General features: G+C 40.0%; 1 protein-coding gene across 1 annotated transcript in view; it reads left to right on the forward strand.

The window, feature by feature from the left end:
• The window catches only part of SLC7A14 (solute carrier family 7 member 14), a 1267904-nt gene that overhangs the window by 732331 nt on the left and 513695 nt on the right, over positions 1-21878 (forward strand). The window contains exon 4 of the mRNA XM_044070061.1: positions 6328-6545. Coding sequence (XP_043925996.1) covers positions 6328-6545 — 218 coding nt within the window. The remainder of the gene's footprint in view (positions 1-6327; positions 6546-21878) is intronic.

Genomic DNA, 21878 nt, shown 5'->3' on the forward strand with positions numbered 1-21878 from the left:
CTGCAAGAGTTGTGCCATCTGAAAATCCAGTTACAAAATATTTTTTTACCCTGTACTTTACTTTGGTTAGTTCATCTAAGGCATTTTGCATATTATCGGCTTCATGAAGTTCAGTTTTCTTAATTTTTACAGCCTAAAAGAAATGTACAATGTGGAACATGTGACATTGTTCTTTTTAATATTTTTACTGCCACAATATGATTCAATATCATTTTTTTATTTCGAGCATTATATGATTTTTAACTGTATTGCACAGTTATGCAACAATTGTTGTTCTGATAACATAGCTATTTTAGCATATTTGTCTTGTTTAACATTTCAGCATTAGTGTGTCATATATGTATCTCTTTATTTTTTTCGTTTCATGCATACTTTTCTTCCTGCTACCTTTGTAGACTTTTATCAAGTACTCCAGTTTCTTCCCAAACAAGTGCAAAAAATGAACTGGCAAATGTCCAGATTGTCCATGGCTATGCATGTCACATATGAACGAGTGCACTTATGAGCATCCTGTTATGGCTTGATGCCCCATCTGGGGTGAGTGTCTCCAGAATCCCCACTGAAATGTCAGGACTCATAATGATGCTCAATCTCAGAAGAGCAAAAAATAAACACTGCCCTGAATATACATGTGAAAAATGAATATCAAGTATTGTTCTTCCTTTAAACTTGTCTTTTGCAGGGGGGGGCTTGCCCCTGCACACCTCATCATACATACATATATATATATATATATATATATATATATATATATATATGTATGTATGTATGTATATATATATATATATATATATATATATATATATATATATATATATATATATGTGTGTGTGTGTATGTATGTTTATATATAGATATAGATATTACTGTAATATTGTATCACTGCACTCATTTTATCATGAGCACAAGCACTGCTGTTTTCATTGATGATACAGTTGTTCGAATTATGTAATGGTTGAATTTCACTTGATCACCTGTTATATAATTACAGGGCTTTTCCTCTTTCTTTGAATTTACGTGATTCTGGAGTTAGAATGTTTAATATCTGGTGATATGAGGGCATTGGGGGCAAACTCCCCATTTTTTCTTTTGGTAATCACAAATGTAACTTATTAGTTTACATTTGTGGTTACTTTTTTCAGTGATTTTAGTGGTGATTAATGGAAATTGCCAATGAATTTATTCAGTGTTTTTTGTTTCGATCAAACTCACCAGTGATTATTCATTATAAATTCACATATTCATACACACACACACACACACATATATATATATATATATATATATATATATATATATATATATATATATATATATATATATATATATATATATATAGATCAACTCTGAGGTTGCCATACTTTAAAGAAAATAGGATATTCTGAGAAATGGTAATCTTGAACTTGGTATAAGTAAGTCATGATTTTTGTCATGTTCCATTACTCTGCATTCCATGTCCTGACATTTCAAATAGTCACTATTTATTGGCCTTGTACCTGCTGGATTTTGGATAGGCTTCAGCTTCCCTACAACCCTAGACTGGATTAAGCAGGTTATCAAAAAAATGAATGGATATAGCTTAGTATTATCGCTCACTTATATCCTATAGTATTGTGTTTGGCTTTAGTCCTCATTCTATGCATTTGTGGACTTGTTTGAACTTGCTGGACCTGTTTCACATCTTACCATTGGCTGTGTTACTGAACAATGGCACACTGTGATGGTGATGCTCTTTCATAATGGTTGTCCTACCACTGACCCAATCAACATTAGACTCAGTAGTGTAGTCTGTCAAGCCATGGAATCCATCATCACTGGCCTCATAAATCAGGACATTAAGAATTAATTAGGCTTCACCCATAACAGTTCAGATTTGTTAAGGGTACTTCATGCCTCCTTAGTCTTGTGAATTTATTTGGAAAAAACACAATGGCCATGGACAGTGGTCACTGTCTTTAGGCTACCTACTTGGATATAAATGCAAAAGCATTTGAAACCATACTACATGAAGGGATTATAAGCAAGTTAGTAGCCTTAAGCATACATCCCTGTGTACTAAGATACATTGCAAACTAGCACAAGGACAGACTAAGTTGTCAGAGTCATTAATGCCTCCTCACTTAATATAGTTAAGGAAAAAGGCATCCCACTGTGGTCTTTATTGGGTCCCCTACTTTTTGGCATATATTTCTCTGTTCTTAGCACTGACTATGAGGATCTCAGGCCAACTAAGTTCACCAATGATTGCAAGTTAGGTGTAGTTGTCAAATCAACAAGTGATATAAATTCCCTTCAAGTGCAACTAACACACGTTAACACATGATGCCCTAAGAAAGGGTTCAAACTAATTGTTAACAAATGCAATATAATCTCTTTTGGGAAACAACAAATTGCTACCAACTACTGCATCAGTTACACCCCAATTTCCAAAGAGTGTGCCATTAGAATCCTGGGCAGATGACTGCTTCTTTTTTGATAACCATGTAGTGATTGTTGTCAAAAGTATTTCTACATATCACAATTAATTACCAAAGATATCTCTTCCAAAGCTAAATAAGTTATTGCTCCCCTGTATGCTGCCCTAGTTAGACCCATAATAAAGCATAAGCAACCCTTTGGCATTATCTCACTAGATGTATAAAAAAACTCAAAAGATCAAAGAGGTTCCTACCAAAAAGAATCTCAGGTTTCAAAAATCTTAGCTATTAGGAAAGGTTGGGGTTACTGTTCCTGTACTCATTACCATATAGAGTCTTGACAGGAAACCTATGCTTTGCTTTCTATGCCTCAGTGATGATATTATACAAGACATCCTTTTTCTTAATGTGTGAAACATTAAAGATAACACTAGAACAAGAAATCTAAATCTACATCGTGGAATAACAAAATAAATGGAGAAAGGTTTGTCTGTCATCTGGCACCTCCCCCTGCTCTGGAATAGACTCCCCTTGCATGCCAAACAGTGAAATTACCGGTCTGCAACTGGATGTGCAACCTAAAAGGCATGCTGGAGCTTATAGGCCTTGCCCTTCCTGAAAAGGTTGGTAGAGCCTGAGTGTGGTTATTAGAAAGGTATAAATGACCTGTGATTAAATAGTGTTGTATTTCTTTTGATTCCTATGATCTAGGAAAAAGGCTCCATTCTGCTTATCCTTACTACCTATTTAAGAAATAAATAAAGTAAAGAAATAAATAAAATCCGTGCTACAGATCAGATTTGTCATTATCAGGTATTGAAGTCCTAGTTTTTGTTTTCACATCTGTACATATTGTAAAAAAAGAAAACTGCCTCAGATGTCTCAAGCTTGTTTAATGAAACACAAATCCAAACAAAAACACAAGAAAAAGAGGAGTCACTGAATCCTTTGCATGAACCTTTAATACCACAGGTTAAGCTCTTTCAGCCAAAATCTTTGGCCTTCTTCATAACAAACAACTCAATGAATACAACCCTCTTATATAAAATGGTTAGAAATCTTAACCAATCACATCTCAATTCCAATTAACAAATTACAAAAAAAATTTACCTAAAACCATTGACTTAAAAAATTCACATAAATAATTCAAGTAAAAAAGGTGGGGGGGAGTAACCACATAACAACATGTTACTTAAAATGTTAATATAAAACATTTAACATGTACATTCTATTTGCATTTGTTGTAATATGCCTTTCTTTTTAGGACTGCTTTGTAATTAACTCCATTGTTCAAACCTGGTGGCCTACATGCATCCAACAAAATCTTCAATTTAAATTCCCTATAATCAAGTTCCCCATCTCTTTCTCCTTTAAAATCCTGGGGAACATGATCAATAACCCCAAAGCAAAATTGAACTCCATTTTTGTCACCTGCACATGTAAGGGTATGCGTGTAAAGGGCATTATCCAAGTTATTCTTTCTGATGGCATAATAATGTTCATATATTCTATTTTTTAATTGCCTGTTGGTCTTTCCAATATAGAAAGAAGAACAGACTGAACATTTAGGCATGTATACCACATTGGTGGATTTACACCTGAAGTTGCCAGGAATCTTCCATTCTCTTCTTTGGTTCAAAATATGCCCCTTCTGAAATGTATTTGCAAAAATTGCAACATTTACACTTAAAAGTATCTTCACTTTTACTAACCCCCTTATTATGTCCACTTTCCAACATTTCCTTGAAATTCTTAGCTCTTTTGTTTACAAAAGGGGTGCTTCTCCTACAACTGCCTTTAAGTCACTGCTAGATGCTAAAATTCTCCAATTATTGGATATTTATTTATTTATTTATTTGCATTTGTTTAACCAGGATAGTCCATTGGGCTAAAGAACCCGTTTTCAATGGAGTCCTGGGGAGAAAAGCTCCACATACATTAACAGAGAAGAAGGATAATAATAGACATTACACATGGGGTTCACATGAGAAAAGTAACAAGTACAGGGGAAATATATATACATTTGATGGGGTAAACAGCTGAAACAAGGCAATAAGAGAGATACCAAAAAAAAAACAAAAATATGCTGCCTGGTGTTCTTATAGTCTGAGTAGTCAGAGCTGAAAGAGTTACAAGATGAAAATAGTATGTTATGAAGGGTGAGAGCAGGAGCATTGCCATGAGGAAGATAGATGGAGTGGAGTTTTTTTGAAGGATGGGAGGCTTGGATAAGAAAATAGAATAGAGGGAGGAGGAGTTCCATCATGGTGCTAGAGAGAAGGACAGGAGGTTTTGTCCAGGAGGGATTGTTTGATCTTAGTTGTCTTTGTGTGTGGTGAAGATTGGGGTTGGTGAAGGGTGCTCATAGATAGAGGGGAGGGTAAGAGAGTGGAGAAGGGGTGCTCCATAGAGGAGGGAGGGTAAGAGAAATGTGTTTGGCAGCTGGGGCTAGAAAGCGATTATGACGGTAGAGCATTCCAAGTTTTGGTGAGTTTTTATGTTTTGATCAATGTTAGTATTTTTTGAAGGGGTAAATATCATGAGTTTGGTTTTAGTAGCGTTAAGGGCTAGATGATTGTCTTTCATCCAATTTTCAGTGGTGGAGTTTAATTTCTTTACTATCTATGGTGAACATAAGCAACATAGAAGTAACCCAATCTTGATCACCTTGTGTGTTGCCTCTTCTGGCCTCCTTGTTATAATTAATGTTCAACACCTCATTGACTATTTCAGGGGGATAGCCTCTGGTTTTAAACCTACAATGTAGCTCTTCCACTAAAGAATGTAACTTTGTTTCATCACTTGTGAGATGTATGTGCATAATAGTAATGTGGAATCAGGTACTGTGTGTGGCAACTTTCAAGTAGTGCTAATAAACATTCATCTCACAGGTCTGTCAGATACCCTGTGCCCAGAAATAAAAGAATGATACCCTGTACTGGTACTGTTTACTTTGGTATTGTATGGCATTGTGACTGATGCAGTTGCTCTTTTGTTTTTGTTTGGATCTGTACATATTGTGCCATTTCCTACTGTGGAATCTAATGTCTCAAGCTGGAATTGTAGTGTAGGACTTAATCTTACACCACTTGGTAAAAATACTTTAATTTAGGTTCATAGATCAGTACTAGGCTATCTGCAATTGTGGGCCATTTTAAGCTTAGCCAAGATTCCTATCCCAAAAGTAAGAATCAGACACTATATCTTGTGCCTGTGAGGTAAACACCTTAACCATTATGCCAATCCCCAACCCTGAAAATGGAGTGAGGATTTATAAGCATATTTTTATTTTTGGCATGACCTATACTGAGTATATTAGCAGATTATCCATTAAATAAAAATGTTGACTTTGTTTCTTAAGTTGTGTGCTATGTCTTGGATTAATATGTTACAGTTAATTTAATTATTTATCTGCCAAGAAACAGTAATACTGAATGCTGTTCTGTGCATTTTCATTTTACATTTTCAATGACAGTCTGAAAGAGATTAAAGCACTATATCAAAGTGTCAAATTGCATTTTCACAATTTTATGGCATCTATATAGTAATCATTTTTGCACATTTGCAAGGTTAATGAATGTAATTTCCACATGAAACATATAAGATACTCATGCAAAATATAATACTTCTTAGTATAAAAACGTGAAGTTTCAGTTTAATGTTAATGCATTCTATAATCGTTTATACAGATTAATTTATAGAAGCACTAAACTGAAAGACTCAAGTTATATTGTTCTAAAAAATGCATTTAATGCTAATGTAATTTACCATCTATTTTGCTTTACACACTCCCTATAAACTCAAATTATTTGTTATGTAGCTCTTAACAGTAATAAACAGTTTTTTTAACTGTACCAAACATAATCAGTCATTACTTTAGCCAACTATTCCTCTTTTGTTTTATTTACAGGCAAAGGAGAGGAGTCCTATCCTGATCTGCTAGCCTTGGTTATTGCAGTCCTTGTGACAGTCATTGTTGCTATGGGAGTTAAAAACTCGGTTGGATTTAACAATGTGCTGAATGTCATTAACCTGGCAGTGTGGGTCTTCATAATGATAGCAGGATTATTCTTTGTAAGTGGCAGCAACTGGTCAGCAGGGCAGTTTCTGCCATATGGATGGTCTGGGGTAAGTGAAGTTTGGCTAAGATGTGTGTGTGTCACACAGATCCTTAACATGTGTTCTTTTTCATATTTACAGATGCTTCTGAACACGTTTATACCTACTTTTTCCCCCAAGTACAGAAAATAACTTAAAAGAATGTATTGTCTTTGCTGTAGATTTTGTTCTACTGAGCCTGATATTTAGGCTAAGAAAAAAAAAAAAATCTGACCCACTAGATTGCTTTCCAATCTAATACTGTTAGAATAAGGTAATGATTTAGTTTTTATGCAGCTTTAAATGCAATAGGCCAAAATGGTACTGCATCAGACAGCCATGTGAGACCAAATTCCTTTGGAGAACAGGTATACAGAGGAGGACCAAAGAAGTCTGCAAATGTTGTGTTCTTAGAAAGGTAAGTATCTAGGGAACCATTTGAAACTGCAATACGTTGTCTGTATGAGACAAAATAGTATAGAGGCAAGGATGAGTGAAGCTATGAAGCAGCAAATAGTCTCATAAAAGTTTAATACTGCCTGATTGACTACAAGGATATGATCAAATGTCTGTGGAGCAATCACCCCACTTTTCTAAAACAGGACACCATAACATTACAAAGGAGACAGTGTGCAGGGTTTAATGTAGAAGTTGCAACAAAGATATGCATACCCTGTAACAAGTTGCAGAGGGCCATGAGGGGTGGAAGTACTATAGTCTATTCAGCCAAAGTCACATATAACTACAGTCACATAAGGTGGACAGGTGTCTTTAAGTACCCCTTTGTGTTGTGTATCTCCTAATGCTTTACAATGTTCATCAATAGTCCTGATTTCATAGAGGAAACATTGACTTATTGTGATAGGAAGCCCTCCTGATATCATTTGCTCCTCTACTATGTTTGCTGTGGGGGACACAAATGCAGTTTGTAATTCCAGGACTCTATGATGTATTGTATCTCCAAAAGAAAAAGGGTGTTCTGTGGTGAGACCAAGATCTTATGATCCCCAAAGTCCCAGCTCACCATGTTCTCCCAAGTACATAGCTTTTCACAAGCTAATGAATGAACAGTGCTGCTTTTTCTGTCAGAGTGTATCATGGGGTATTGAAGACAGCTGGTATCACCTCATGTGATAAGTGACTCAGGGATAACAACTTCAAGGCAATTGTGAGTGATGGATCCCTGTCATAGTAGTGAGAAAGATGGGTATATTGGACTTTACCACCTCAGGATTTTTGCAAGAGGGAGGGTTAGCTGACATGGAAGAAGTTAGAGCTTGTGTTCTTTTTATAGTTAGTGGCAGCCAGTTCAAAATCTGTTATAATATAGTCTTGCTACAAACCTAAATTCTGTTTGTTGACGATAACAAATATGAGTTTAAAAATAATATCCTACCCAGTACTGGCATTTGTATTAAAGAGGGCTACAATGAGTGTCAGCAGTCCTGAGTATCCATGTAAATAATACAGTTACTTGCAACTTAGTGTTAGGAGTGTACCATTGATTACCACAATGTGTGATTTCTGTAGACTCTGAATTTTGTTGTATGTTGCCAAGAGCAACATGGTCACCTTATTCATATTATAGTTGTCCATCCAAAGTGGAATGCCCCTTTTCTAATGGGGAAGTATGCTCGTTTGAAATCTTTAAACATTATTGTCGATATGTCAAGCTTTTATCCCTCCACACCCATGTTTGTTGCATGCTGCAGTCTATCCGATGGCTATTCTGGAAGTTGAAGTACCCTTGGCCTCCTGCAGCATGTCATTCAATATCTGCTACATAATGTTATTAGATATCTTCCTGGTATTCCATCCATAGTCCCAAAGTTTTCTGTGAACCTCTGCAGCCGTTTGGCTGAGGTGCATGATCGTGGCCAGTTGCCTGAATAAGTTCCTCCCCTCCTGTTGTCTTTACTGTGATGGTATGGCCCTTGCATTTCCACTGCTTTATATACATAGCACCAATAGTTGTGTGAACCACTGCCATTTCTTTATAGTAGATATACTGCTAAATAAGGAGATGGTACTTTCATTTTATGAGGCAATTTGGCATAGATCTGACCTTTTCAACCAGATGGTATATTTGAGGTCTCCTCCAACACTCCTTTGTATGAGCTGGCTTCTTCTGTGTAGCGGGATATTCACAGGCAATTCATCAGTTATTTTCAGGCTTGCCTACACAATGCCCCAATGTACTTTATCTTTGCATTCCTGATGGTCTTGTGTTGCATGACTGCAGCTACCCTTGCTTAACTGTTTTGCTAGTGATAGGTAATAAGTTTGTTCTTTACATGGTGTCTGATGCTTCCTTGGACTTGACTGTACTACTGGGTCTGACCTTCCATGCATTTGCAGTTCTGTTTTATTTTTCCTCGAGACACCTTGCAATTGTCAGTTTCTGTGGCTCAGAATTCCAATAGGGAGCAGAGGAGTACACTCTTTTTTTTTGCTGAGATGAGGTCAAATGGAGAACTTTAATGGAACGATGTACATGTTTTGCAAATCAGTATTGAAATACTAATGAGTCAGCTTTAGGTTGTTTCTATACCTGGATGTTTTTGCATGCCAAGTTTGGAAAGAAGAAATTTTTTCTGTATAGTGTACTTTTTTTTTGTAGTGTAAGAGTGCAAGAACTTCGAATACTTTTTTGACTGGTATTTATTTTATTGAATAACCTTTCAGTGAAACACAATGTAATGAACCTGTTCTATCCGAAGCACTCAGTACTGCATGTACTGCAACTTCCCTCAAAGCTGTGATAACCTCAGAGTCGGGATATTGAGTAAGGGAATGTAGGCGCACAGAGAACTGCATGGTGGGATGTGAGGCTTTGCCCCTGCATGAAAAAAGTTGTAGTTCATAGGTTCATAGATTATTACTAAGCTAACTGCCCTTGCAAGCCATTTTAAGCCTAGTCAGTTATCCCTTGTGAGACTCAAACCCTGCACCTTGTGTTTGTAAGGCAAACACCTTAACCATTAGGCCACCAAGCCTATTCAGTGGAACAGGCTTTTAAAATGGATCGCAGTTTACTGAAATGTGAGAATGGAGGTACATTCCACAATGTATCACTATCCCCCCACTACTAATTTTCCATGCAGGACTAGCTTAGTCCTACATGGAAGTATCCATTTAGGAGCAGGACGGCAGCGCGCCATGCATATTAATGAAGGTGTGCTGCCTGAGCTCCAAATCCTACATGGAGTAGGTAAGAGTGCAGGGGGCGTGTCTGAGAGCAGAGCTATCAGAATATACACTCCCCCACAATGAAAAACAGCAGAAAGGCCAAAAGAATGAGCGAGACCGCTCATAGGTGTCTGCATACCGCCAGCAACATCCCCCCACGTATACAACAGCAATAGTAAATACAAAGAAAATAAACATACCATTTTTTTTTTTTTTTATGAAAACGATTAAAGCTAACCATAGGTGCGTGGGTTTGCCCATTGCTTAGCTACGGTTAATGCAGCTTAATTGGCTGAAGAGGATAACAAGGAAGATATATGCAAATGAAGCAGTATAGTAATAGTGTAGTGGGCAGAACATTTGCCTTATGAGCAGGCATTCCCAGTTCGAGTCCCACTGCTGCAGCACATTCCATTTTCCATGTCAAATCACGTTATGAACAATATTTTAGTTGCATAACCTACTAAATAACATATATTTGTGAACTGGAGTATTGCATTAAATGCAGATATGAGGTGTCAGTGTCATAATGTTGCAAAGTCCACAGATAATCACATGTGCCGCATACAGTATATATACACAGGAATCATGGATACAAATGGAAGGTAAAATGTGTAATGAATGATAACACCATACAGCTTTCAAATCCCCCACCTTCCCAAGAACCATTAGACATTACTGTCTAAATCAGTGGAGTTGTAAGTGGGAGTAAGCACTAGTAAGCAAGTGTAAGCACTATTAAGCAGTAGTAAGTATATCTAAGCACTAGTAAGTGGGTTTAAGCCCGTTTGCGTGGGGGTAGACAATGAGCACACAGGTTAAGCAATATTGAAGCTAACTCTCTGTAAGCATATTTAACCGGAGGTTAGCATTGCTTACCCTTGTGCAAACCCATCCAAACCGCTTAAAAGTGCCTTAATCACTCTGTATGCAACAGCCGCTGTTCTGGTCAGCAACAAAATAAACAGCCTTGCAGGTCTTGAACCCAGGACTCTATACACTATAGTCACAGTAGTAAACCACCATGCCATCACAGCAATACATATTAATGAGGTATCACCAAACAAATCCACACTATAGTAAAATAAAACTGAACATGTGAAAGGAATCAGTATATAGTCAAATTTTCTATAATCCACTACATAGAAATATGTGAACTGAAGTACTGAAGCATGCCCAGATGTGAGGTGTAAATGTAATAGAGTGTTGAAATCCCCTACTAAATACAAGGACACCATACAGTGTACGTACACATGAATCATGGATACCAGACATATATATAAGATGTAATGAATAATAAATCAATGCCAAAAAGCAAATATAATGCAAAGTCAAATTTAAGCAATGCTAAACATTGCACAGGCCAGCTTAGGAGGTGTAAGCAATGTTTAGGCCGGCTAACTCAATGTGCCCAGTGGTATACCCCTTTAAACAATGCCAACCTTAGGTAAGCAGATTGGCCATAGTTTCGCCTTTTCAAAACTGGCCAATCACAACAAAGTGTTGGAATTTGGCCCTACTTAAACCCAATAGGTGGGGATACGTCTCATAACTAGTTGTAGCTTCCCCTTGCTGGCACAATGGCAGAAAGGGAAGAGGGAGTGCACTTCCGGGCACAGCGCTGGGGCATCCAGGAGTCCAGAGTCATGGCAGGACTCCTTGTCAAAGACCATGAGCAGAGACTGCTGCAGGGCCAGTACAGGGATTCCCAATATAAGGCAGAAGCCTGAGACCATCTCGCCCATGACCTCACCAGTGTCACTGGCATACCCTAAACTGGTGAGCAGGTCAGGCATCACTATGCTGATCTGAAGTGGCGTAAGGGGGACCTCTTGGAGCAGTGGATCCAGGAGGCTAGGACGGCAGGGGCTGTCCCAGCTGTGTGTAAGTATCACTCCACTACGTATGTAATAATTGCCAGCTCATGTATATTATGGATAGGTATGGCTAAATATTCCTCTTATGTCCTTCACAGCGGCAAGTGAGTGGGCCATGAACCAGGAAGCCCATGGCTGTCGCCTGGAGAGGTTGCGAAGCAAGGCAGGTCAGTAATACTTTTGCATATACTGTCATAGGAAATAAATCTAAAAGCATTAGTAAGGTAATTGCTGGTATAAAACCTGTATTGTTTAAGGCAAGTACAGCATACACCAGGGAATATGGCAGGAAGAGTCTCATATAGTTTGTATGCAAATAAAAGCATAATAGCCTGACAGTAAAGGTCTAACTGCTGGACTGCATTTGTATACTTTGGTATCATATGGTAATGTAGATTTGCAATCACTTAATAGTACTGTTGTATTAAGCACTGTTACCCACACTGTGCAACATAAATAAAATGTGTAAGAATGTCTGTATATGACTGGTGTAATCCCCAGAGGTCATTTTGTACAACTGAGAGACACATAGACAGAAAACAGTGAAAAGGCAGACAACAAAATCCAAATAGCACATGCAACTGAGATGTAAACTGTTGTATTTTTAGCACACACAGCCATGGTTCGAATCCTGGCAGTGGTAGTAGTCTGCATACAGAATCATACCCCACAACTGTACAGATATGTCCAGAATGTCCAGTAAAGTGGCCCATATCTGCTGCCTGTCACCCTGTCCCCCTGGGAAATCAGTGGGATGATCCCAGATGTATAGGCAGCAAACAGGAAATACAACTGATTGACACACATCTATGAGAACAAAGCTGGCACACTAGCAACTCCCCAAAATCTTATGAGAATAATAAGCCATGTATGTCCCATTTACACCCCCATGTTGTCAAGCTGAGACCAGAGTGTGTACAGTAACAGAGTGAGATGTAAGGTATTACTCATTACTGTTGCCCACACTGTCCTACAAAATATAACTGTCTAGGAAATCCTGTATAAGAGTGTGAAATACAAGGTCAGAATGTAAAACCACAGGAGAATTATAAGACAGAAAGCATATAGGAGATATACAGCAATATCTATATAGCACACACAACTGTGATGGACAGTGTTTTAGTTTTATCAGACACAGCCATGGTCTGAATCCTGAAAGTGGAAGTAAGATGCATACAGAATCATACCCCACAGCTGTACAGATAAGACCAGAATGTCCAGTATATGGGCCCATATCTGCTGCCTGTCACCCTGTCCCCCTGGGAAGTCAGTGGAATGATCCCAGATGTTTAGTCAGCAAACAGGTAATAGAACTGATTGTCACACATCTATGAGAACAAACCTGTCACTCTAGCAACTCCCGAAACTATTATGAGAGTAATAAGTCAAGTATGTCCTATCTACACCCACATGTTGTCAAGCTGTGACCCGAGCGTGTACAGTAACAGAGTGAAATGTATATACATAATACTAATGTGTAACCTGGTCCTTTGTATGGCAACATTCAGGTAGTGCTAACAAACATTGCTACGAACATTGTAACAAGAAATAAAAAGCTTGATACCCTGTACTGGTACTGTCCACCTTGGTATTGTATGGAATTGTGAGTGTTGCAGTTGCTGTGAATAATAAGGTATCACTGATCACTGTCACCCACACTGTGCTATATAACATAACTGTGTAGGAAAGCCTGTATAAGAGTGTTGTAAGGCACTAAAGGTTGAAGAGGGCAATAGTCTAGCTATGTCCCGGTTCACCTGCATGTGGTCAAGACATGGCCAGAGTCTGTGCAGAAAGAGATGGACAGATATGTGCACAACATCAACTTGGAATCTGGGAGTATGTGTAGAAACAGTTAGTTAGTGTTAACAAACATTTCCTCTGCAGGTATACCAGGTAAGAAATGTATACTGCAGGTAAAACCAGTTCATGTATAAAGATGACGACAGCCATATCACTGTCCAAACTAAGGCAATAGGGTAGTGTAGTAATATTTGTAAGGTACAGATAACAGCACTGACTAGAAAAGTAATGTGAACTACAGGAATATATTAGTTGTTAACTGACATATTTCTCTCCCCCACCATATCTACAACAATAAACTAAATACCCATCTCAACTGGTATGTGATGACTTCACTGTTCTGTTGGGACATATGTCCTATTGGTTGATAACTATTTAAATCTATTGTCATGCATGTGCTATGTTGAAATACTCCAACATTGGTGGCATGGTGCCATCAATGTACCTGCATGCTGTAGTTATTACCACTGTGGTCCCATATATGCATGTGTTCCATTTGCTATGCAGCTGTTCCGTATCTAGTGTCTGGGTTAATGGGAATATCTATGCATGCTGTTATATGTAACCCTGGAATGTGTTGATTATTACTAACCCACATATGCTGATACACCATAAACACCATAGCACATATGGGAATGCAGGTCCCAGCGGACCCCCTGTCCCACCTCAGCTGGCTGTGGCACCGGGCACCAGTACATCTGGGGCCCGTCCTGGGACTTCCTCTTCTGTTGGTCCTGCACCACCTTCGGGTGGAACCGCCTCAGGGGATGGGGCTCATCCCCCCCTGGGAGTGGGCGCAGACAGGAAGCTGTCACCCATCGCCATATCCGGGTCATGGTGCATAGAGAGCTCGATCAGCAGTTTGGAGATCTTCTACACAAGCTCGAGGGCCGCGTGTCATGACTAAAGGGTCAGACTGGCTCTCCAACTCCAATACAGCCATCTTCGGGGCCGTGAAGGTCCACTGGTGACTGCCCATGGGTGGGGATCTCAGTTCCACTGTTTCCACTAGGGAAATCACAGGCTTACGATTTCCCAACACCCCTCCGCATCAAGGTGTTTACCCACCACATGTGTCATATACCTCCCTTGTATGCATCTTGTTTGTCTTGTCTGTTAACCTACCCAACCTACCTCCCCAAATAGACCTACTATCCCTCCCCAACATCCCACTCTCACCTGAAAAAAAAATAGGGCAATCTGTTCCCAAAAAAATATATCGCCCCATACATAGCTGTCCATTTTGCACACATGTCCACTGGACACACGTAATCTGGTCTAATTGGCATCACAACTTATTATTGTTGTCCACCCACCTCTCCCAGGGGTTTGAGTGTCCAAATCTATCTCCAAATTCAGTGTATATGCACAGCTGTTACTGTAGAAAAAATGGGCAGCTATGGACCTTCCCTACACCCTTCCTGCACATCCCTAGCTATTTTCCCTACTGTCTTTCCTTCTTTGTGCCCCTTTTTCACCACTTTCCTATCAACCCTTTTTTTTCTTTTAAAGAAATTAGCGCAAGGGTAAGCGGGAGTAAGCACTTTTAAGCAGCAGTAAGCAGGTTTAAGCCTGTTTGCCCAGGGGTAAGCAATGCCTACACAGGTTAAGCAATTTAGAAGCTGAGTATAAGAAAATGTAACCGGAGTTTAGCAGTGCTTACCTCTACACATACCTGCTTACACCTGCTTAAAAGTGCCTTAATCACTCTGTATCCAACAGCCCTTGTTCTGCCCAGCAACAAAATAAACAGCCTTTGCTAGGCTCGAAACCAGGACCATGCACACCATAGTCAAAGTGACTTACCACTAAGCCATGTCAGATATACATAACTCTGATGTTTTCAAAAGCATATCATCCAGCACAGTCATTTAACAGTACAGGAAATGTATTTAAACATATAGATGTATGTGTGTGTGTACATATATTAATATCTAAATAGATATATACATATCTATATATGTAGATATATATATATATATATATATATATATATATATATATATATATATAACTATACACACACACACACACACATATATGTATATATATATATATATATATATATATACATATATATATATAAAAACATACATGCATATGCATACGTCTATCGATATATATGTCTACATCTATATGTCTATATATGTACAGCAATATATATATATATATATATATATATATATATATGTAAGCAGATATATATATATATCTATATAGTTATATACAGACATACATCTGTAGATAAAAATGGGAACATAACAAAAACATGTATGTCCACATGCACCATTAATGGGGTTGAGGGGGCCCAAACAACATACATCTTTTACGAATAGGTATCTGCCCCCCCACAGCCAAACACTTCTGCCCTGCAATACACTACCAACTGTTGTAGGTCCTATAACCAGGACCTGACACAACATGGCCACAATATGTTAACAGTTCTCCATCCCACCTGTATGATGTCAGGCTGATATCAGTAACGTATCATGCAGTAAAGTCTGGCTACCATAGGGAATGTACAATGTGGAAGCAATCAACATCCCTAGGATACATATACACAGACCTTATATGCAGATACAGATATATTTATATATATATATATATATATATATATGTAACTACACATAAACACACAGAGATATGCATAAAAAGATACATATGAAGAAGGTGCACACAATACGGAACAGCCACTATGCCTACAGTTACCACCTTACCAACTGGACACTGTATGAGCCACCCATGCAAATGACAATCGTTGCCTGCAACATATACCCACAGAGAGGTCAAAGGATATAACAGCACACACAGGTTTGCATACATGGGAAAGCTTTATTTGTGTACTATTACAGTTGTATATGCCATGTCATATAGCTGTTTAAACACTGAGATCCATATAAACAGAGTAATGTAACTGTGAAGCAGTTATACTAATACAGTAGTCTGGAAAGGTTTACATATGTTGCTGTCCAGGCCGAGGCCTTCAAGTAGTACAATAGTAAAGACAGACTGGGCCACAGGATACCAAACAATCAACAGTAAGTATTGCAGATGTATAGTCCGGCAGCCTCTATCTACACTCTGTACACAATCCCTAGGGGGTAAAGACCTCAGCTGACACAATGGGATGAATCTGTTACATAACAAGGCATAACTGACACCATCACAATCACACTGAGAAACAGAACAGTCTGTATGTCAGGAGGCAGTAGGCTTGCATTTACCCAAGGTGAAGTGTATGGTAATATATATCCAGATATGTTAAGGCAGCTTATCCCTGATAACCCCACAAGTTGTAATAACCTTGGTTAGTTATGGTGCACCCCGCCAGACTCAGTAATACAGGGCCATATACCACTGTTACATACACTGGCCTCTGAAGTGCATAAGGGCACACATGTATTGTGTAGGTGAAGCCCACACATATATGGACCGAACCCCACAGTATGTGTGGGGGACACAACAGCAGTGGACTGATGGCAGGAATGACATCATGACATACTCACAGCCCACTACATAACAACCCCTTCAGCATGTCATATGTACAAAGCCTGGTATGTAGGTGGAGGACAGAAGCTGGAACACAGGCCCATATGTGTAACACTGTTGTCATACACTAAGCAAGTCGTTGGTGTTACGGGATAGTCTGCAACATGCCCTTAGTCAGGAATATGAAGTTAGAAACAGAAATGGATATAGCCATGTACTGATAACACTCAACACACACACTGCCAGTGATATATCTGACAAGACCTGAGTGGTGGACAGACAAAACATAATAGGCACACCTCTAGCCATCACAAGGATAGGCCCACAGCAGACAGACTGCATTCCAAGTTAAACTAGTATGTACACACAAACCCTGTAACACCGGTGCTATAAAATGCATACAACAACACTACTCACACTCTGTCTGTAGTTCTGGAACCTCCTACAAATATGTAGCTGGCCTGAGTGTGCAGGTTCTCCTGTAAGAGGTATTGCTACCTGCTGTCTGTAACACTGCTGCCTACACACAGGAAGGATGTCCATCATACAGGAAAGGTAAAGGGACCACGCCCACAAGATGTAGGGATTTATAGTAGTTGGTTGCCATGACAATGGTAATTGGAAGTACTGCACAGCGCTGCATGCAGACAGCAAGTAGAGGACACTGATTGGTGCAAAGGCCATCACCTGATCATGTGCATCACCTACAAATTCCATGCTGCAATCTATGCAGAGCAGCTCATTCCATTTACTAGAGAGAGAGAGAGAGAGACAAAATGTGCATATAAGACACAGAAAAAAAAAGAAAACCATCCAGAAGAGTCTGCATTCCCAGAACAGCTATGTGAATTATATATGTATGTAATTGACTTTAGTACTTGGTCCATAATAATGGAATAGATGATGTGGAATGATGTATATGTGCCTTCAGGTGTTGTTGTAATGATGTTCAGCTGAACAACTGCTAAGGACAATAGAGTCCATCCCTGTGTGTAGTGGGCCATACCTGTCAACCATGCAGAGCAGCACTGACTGATAAGATGTAAGCCATCATAGTGTGTGTTGTGTAATGGGAAGTATGTATATTACGTGGTCAATAGCTGGTGGTGGAAGTTATGCCATTATGATGGACATGTGGGTTTCACAGCCCACCTCTTGCAGGATACTCAGGTTAACCTGTATTGTAACATGCAGGAATTCCATAGGTGTGCAATAGGGTTACCTGCAATCTGGCCGTACATATACCCCCCTAATGTCAGGCTGTGTCCATATGTGGCACCTGTCTGTGTTGTAGCAAGGCAGAACAGTGCAGCTGTGCAGGAAGGTGTTGTGAGATTGTGGACCTGATGTCTGAATGTACCCCACATGTAGCTATGCATATGTGTACATATATATTATATATATATATATATATATATATATATATATATATATATATATATATATATATAGGAACACTTTATAATCTCGAAATACTGAAATGTTGAATTTCAGTATCTCGAGACTCTAAAGCCGAATGTTGAAAATAGAGAAAGTTCATAATTCGAATTTGCGGTTATGGACTTACGCTACATTGTTTCCGGGTTTGTGTGTTGATGGTGCGCAGTGCCATGTGTGGATCTAGGTGTTATGTCAGGTAAGTGAGTGTTTTGTATGGGCTTTGAGTGGGAGGTAGAGTGTATGTGAGTGTGTTGATATGTTTGATGTGTGTGAGGGACTGGAGAATGTGCGTGTGTGAGTTTGCTTTTGTTTCTTGTATGTGCAGTCTTGGAGTTAGTATGTATAAGTAGCTGGGTGTGGGAGTGCAGGGGGGCTTGCCCTCCTGCTTATGTGTGTATGAGTTCTGTATGTGTGTAGTTTTGTGTTTTAAATTGTGATGTGTGTGTTTTGGTGTATGTGTGGTGTGGTGTGTGCGGTTTGCTTGGGTTTTTGAATTTCGTGGTTTTGGGCTTGGGATTTTGTAGTTTCGGTGTATTGTGGATTCAGTTTCATGGTATTGAGATACTGAAATTCAATGTTTCAGTATTTCGAGATTATGAAGTGAATCCATATATATATATAGATATATATACATCTACATGTATGTGCACAAAGATACAGATACTCATGTATAGACATATCTATGAGCACATATATACAACATCACATATATCTACACATATATACCTATATGTACATGTCTACATATATACAAACACACACACAAACATAAATGTATGTAAATACATGTCCTCTATATTATTACTACAGTTCTGCATGCTATGTGCAAGGAAACAGCACACATAGCAATACACACAGATATCTACAGCAGTCAGTGTTTGCAACATGGATGGGTATGTCTCGTGAACCCCTTGTTGGGACCACATTGCCCTTGTCTGTTTAGTATGGAATGGGAATATGGCAATGTATTGCAGGTATAGTTGTGGAGGTGGTCAGGGTTGGTAGATATAGAGGACAGCCTACAGGGGTGATATGTGACACATGTGGTGGGTAAACACCCTGGATGGTGTGTGCGGTCTGTGATGTGGATGCCCCATGGGCCCCGATATGGACATAATGAGAACAAGCCTCCCACCCACTGCTACTCATGACAGCAGTCCACGTCCTGAAGGTGCCTGGCCTGTAGGCTGAGCAGGAGGAGCATGGCGGCCCTGTGAATGTATACTGTGTGCCTCAAGGTGATGTAGCACATCCCACATGCGTCTGTGGAGCTCGTTACGGAACAGGCCCTGGACCTGACCTCAGGGGACAGGAACATGTCTGTGTGTGCCCCCGGGGGTGACAACATTCCCTGGGTTGGTTCCACCTGATGGTATTGCTGGATCAGTACATGAGGAGGCCCCAGGGTGGGACACACATGTAATGTCGCCTGGTAACATGGGCAGATGAGTTTGGAGAAGTGGTTCTGCTGGCCAATGGTACATATACATGCTATTGTGTCACTGTTATAGAACATATGTTGGTAGTAAAGTCTACACAATCCCAGAACATGTCCAACAGCATGCATAGATAACCGCAATAACACAGTATGTCAGATGTGCGGCACACACATAGCAAGCATACCACAGGCATACATGGTACCATTATCGCCCTGACAATGGCATGCAGGTGAATAGTCTGTAACAGCCCAGCAATGATAGTGTCCACACAAAGAACATGGCTACAAACACATTGCACAAAGCATAGTACAGTACAGTATCTGCCCCACTGGTAGGTATGCTGTAGCCATACCTATTGAGTTGTGTGTACAGTTTGTTGTCGCTGCTATGGTAGGTGGGGTGACAGTTATGTGTATTAAGAACTGTGGTAACCTTGCTGCATGACTTTGCTCACATCTGTGTCCATCTTTATGTCTTTCAGGCACGATGTCTCATGGAAGGCTTCCAGCCTACACAGCAGCAAGAAATGAAATCTTGCTGAATGGACGCATACAGCACTATGTGACCTTGTTTGACTGGGCTGTCCATGATCAGCAAGAGTGGACCGCTTTGTGTAATGACCTAGTCCACAGGGTAATTGATGTCAGACTGCACAACCACAGTTATGAGCAGGTCCAGTATCATTGTTCTGACCTGTTTCACAAAGCCCATCAGCATGCTGCTGCAGTCCAGAGGGATCACCTCACCACTTGGGGGGGGGCATGCCATCCATGTGTTGAGGAGATCCTGGCCAGCCTCATGGCACCTGTTGGTCTGGCCAGCCACCAACCACCAGACATCTTTGTGGAGGTGGGTACCACTGGCCGAGGAGCATGCAGATAAGGCCACAGGGCACATCCATAGACCACTGTTGTGTATACATCCGCATCAGTACAGGTAGATCATGCATATCTAACATGTCATAGATATATTTTGTTGCTGCATAGTAGTGATAAACAGATGTCCATATGTGATAGTATTGTGGAAATGTACTGTTCATGTATTGTAATACTGCATCCACCCTGTAGCAATGCCACAGTTGTGGCCACTGACTTTGCATCTCTCACCCTCTTATGTAGGTCCCTCCAGGATACCACCAAGGCAGCAGCCTGTAGCTGATGAGTATGGTTTATGTAGATGCTTGCCAATACATCGAGCATGTAATGGCGATGGTATATTCCATGCACACATCTAACACACCTACCCAAAATGCATGCTGTACATGTGCATGTATCGTTGCTGTGAAATGCACTACAGCACAGTGGTGACCATGATGGGGTATTGGAAGGGTATGTCAGACACCTGCATGATAACTAACACCCTGTCATTGCGGAATGTGTCCACAGAGAGTAACATAATGGAGGGAGAGATGGCCTACAGTAGGGACATGTTTGGAACAACACCCATATACAGTGCAACACCAGTGTATATACCTGTAGGATAGTGGCAACGGCTGCAGAGATACACTATGACATAAGGCATTACAGTGGTCTACATTATCAGCTGGGACTAGGTTGTAACATGTGGTGTTCCGTGTATGGGACACTGTAAAGTGACACATGTGTAGGGGTTACTTGTCATGCATCTGCAAAAAGGCTGAAGGAGGGGGGAGGGGTGTCAGCATGTCACACCAGTGCACTGCAGCAAGGATCCTAAGGATGCTAAGAATGGCAGTATCTACACATAGTCAGGTTCAGGACCTTTGAAAGCTGTAACCCTACCCCCACAGCAATAGTGACGGCAGTGTGTGAACACCAAGGGATGTGCACATGAGTAGACCTTGCAATCATGCAGATTAGGGGGACATGCATAGGGCAGACTGAACATACACTGGCAAATGCAGATGTCCCACACTGGCATACCTCTGCCAAGAGTAGTGACTGCTGTAGTACACACAACAAGAGGAGCGACAAACCGTCATTATAAGGGTTTGCACACATATGCCCACACGGTGTGTATGCATTGCGGTCAGCATCCACACACCTAACACATTCTGTAGACACTGCATGTGAAAGTACAGGACATGTGTCACATATCGGGCTCATGTACTGTTAAGATATGCGGTGATGTGGTCCCATGGCAGATCA

This window comes from Protopterus annectens, chromosome 4.part1, assembly GCF_019279795.1.
Source record: "Protopterus annectens isolate FY-2018-M chromosome 4.part1, PAN1.0, whole genome shotgun sequence".
NCBI classification, from domain to species: domain Eukaryota; kingdom Metazoa; phylum Chordata; order Ceratodontiformes; family Protopteridae; genus Protopterus; species Protopterus annectens.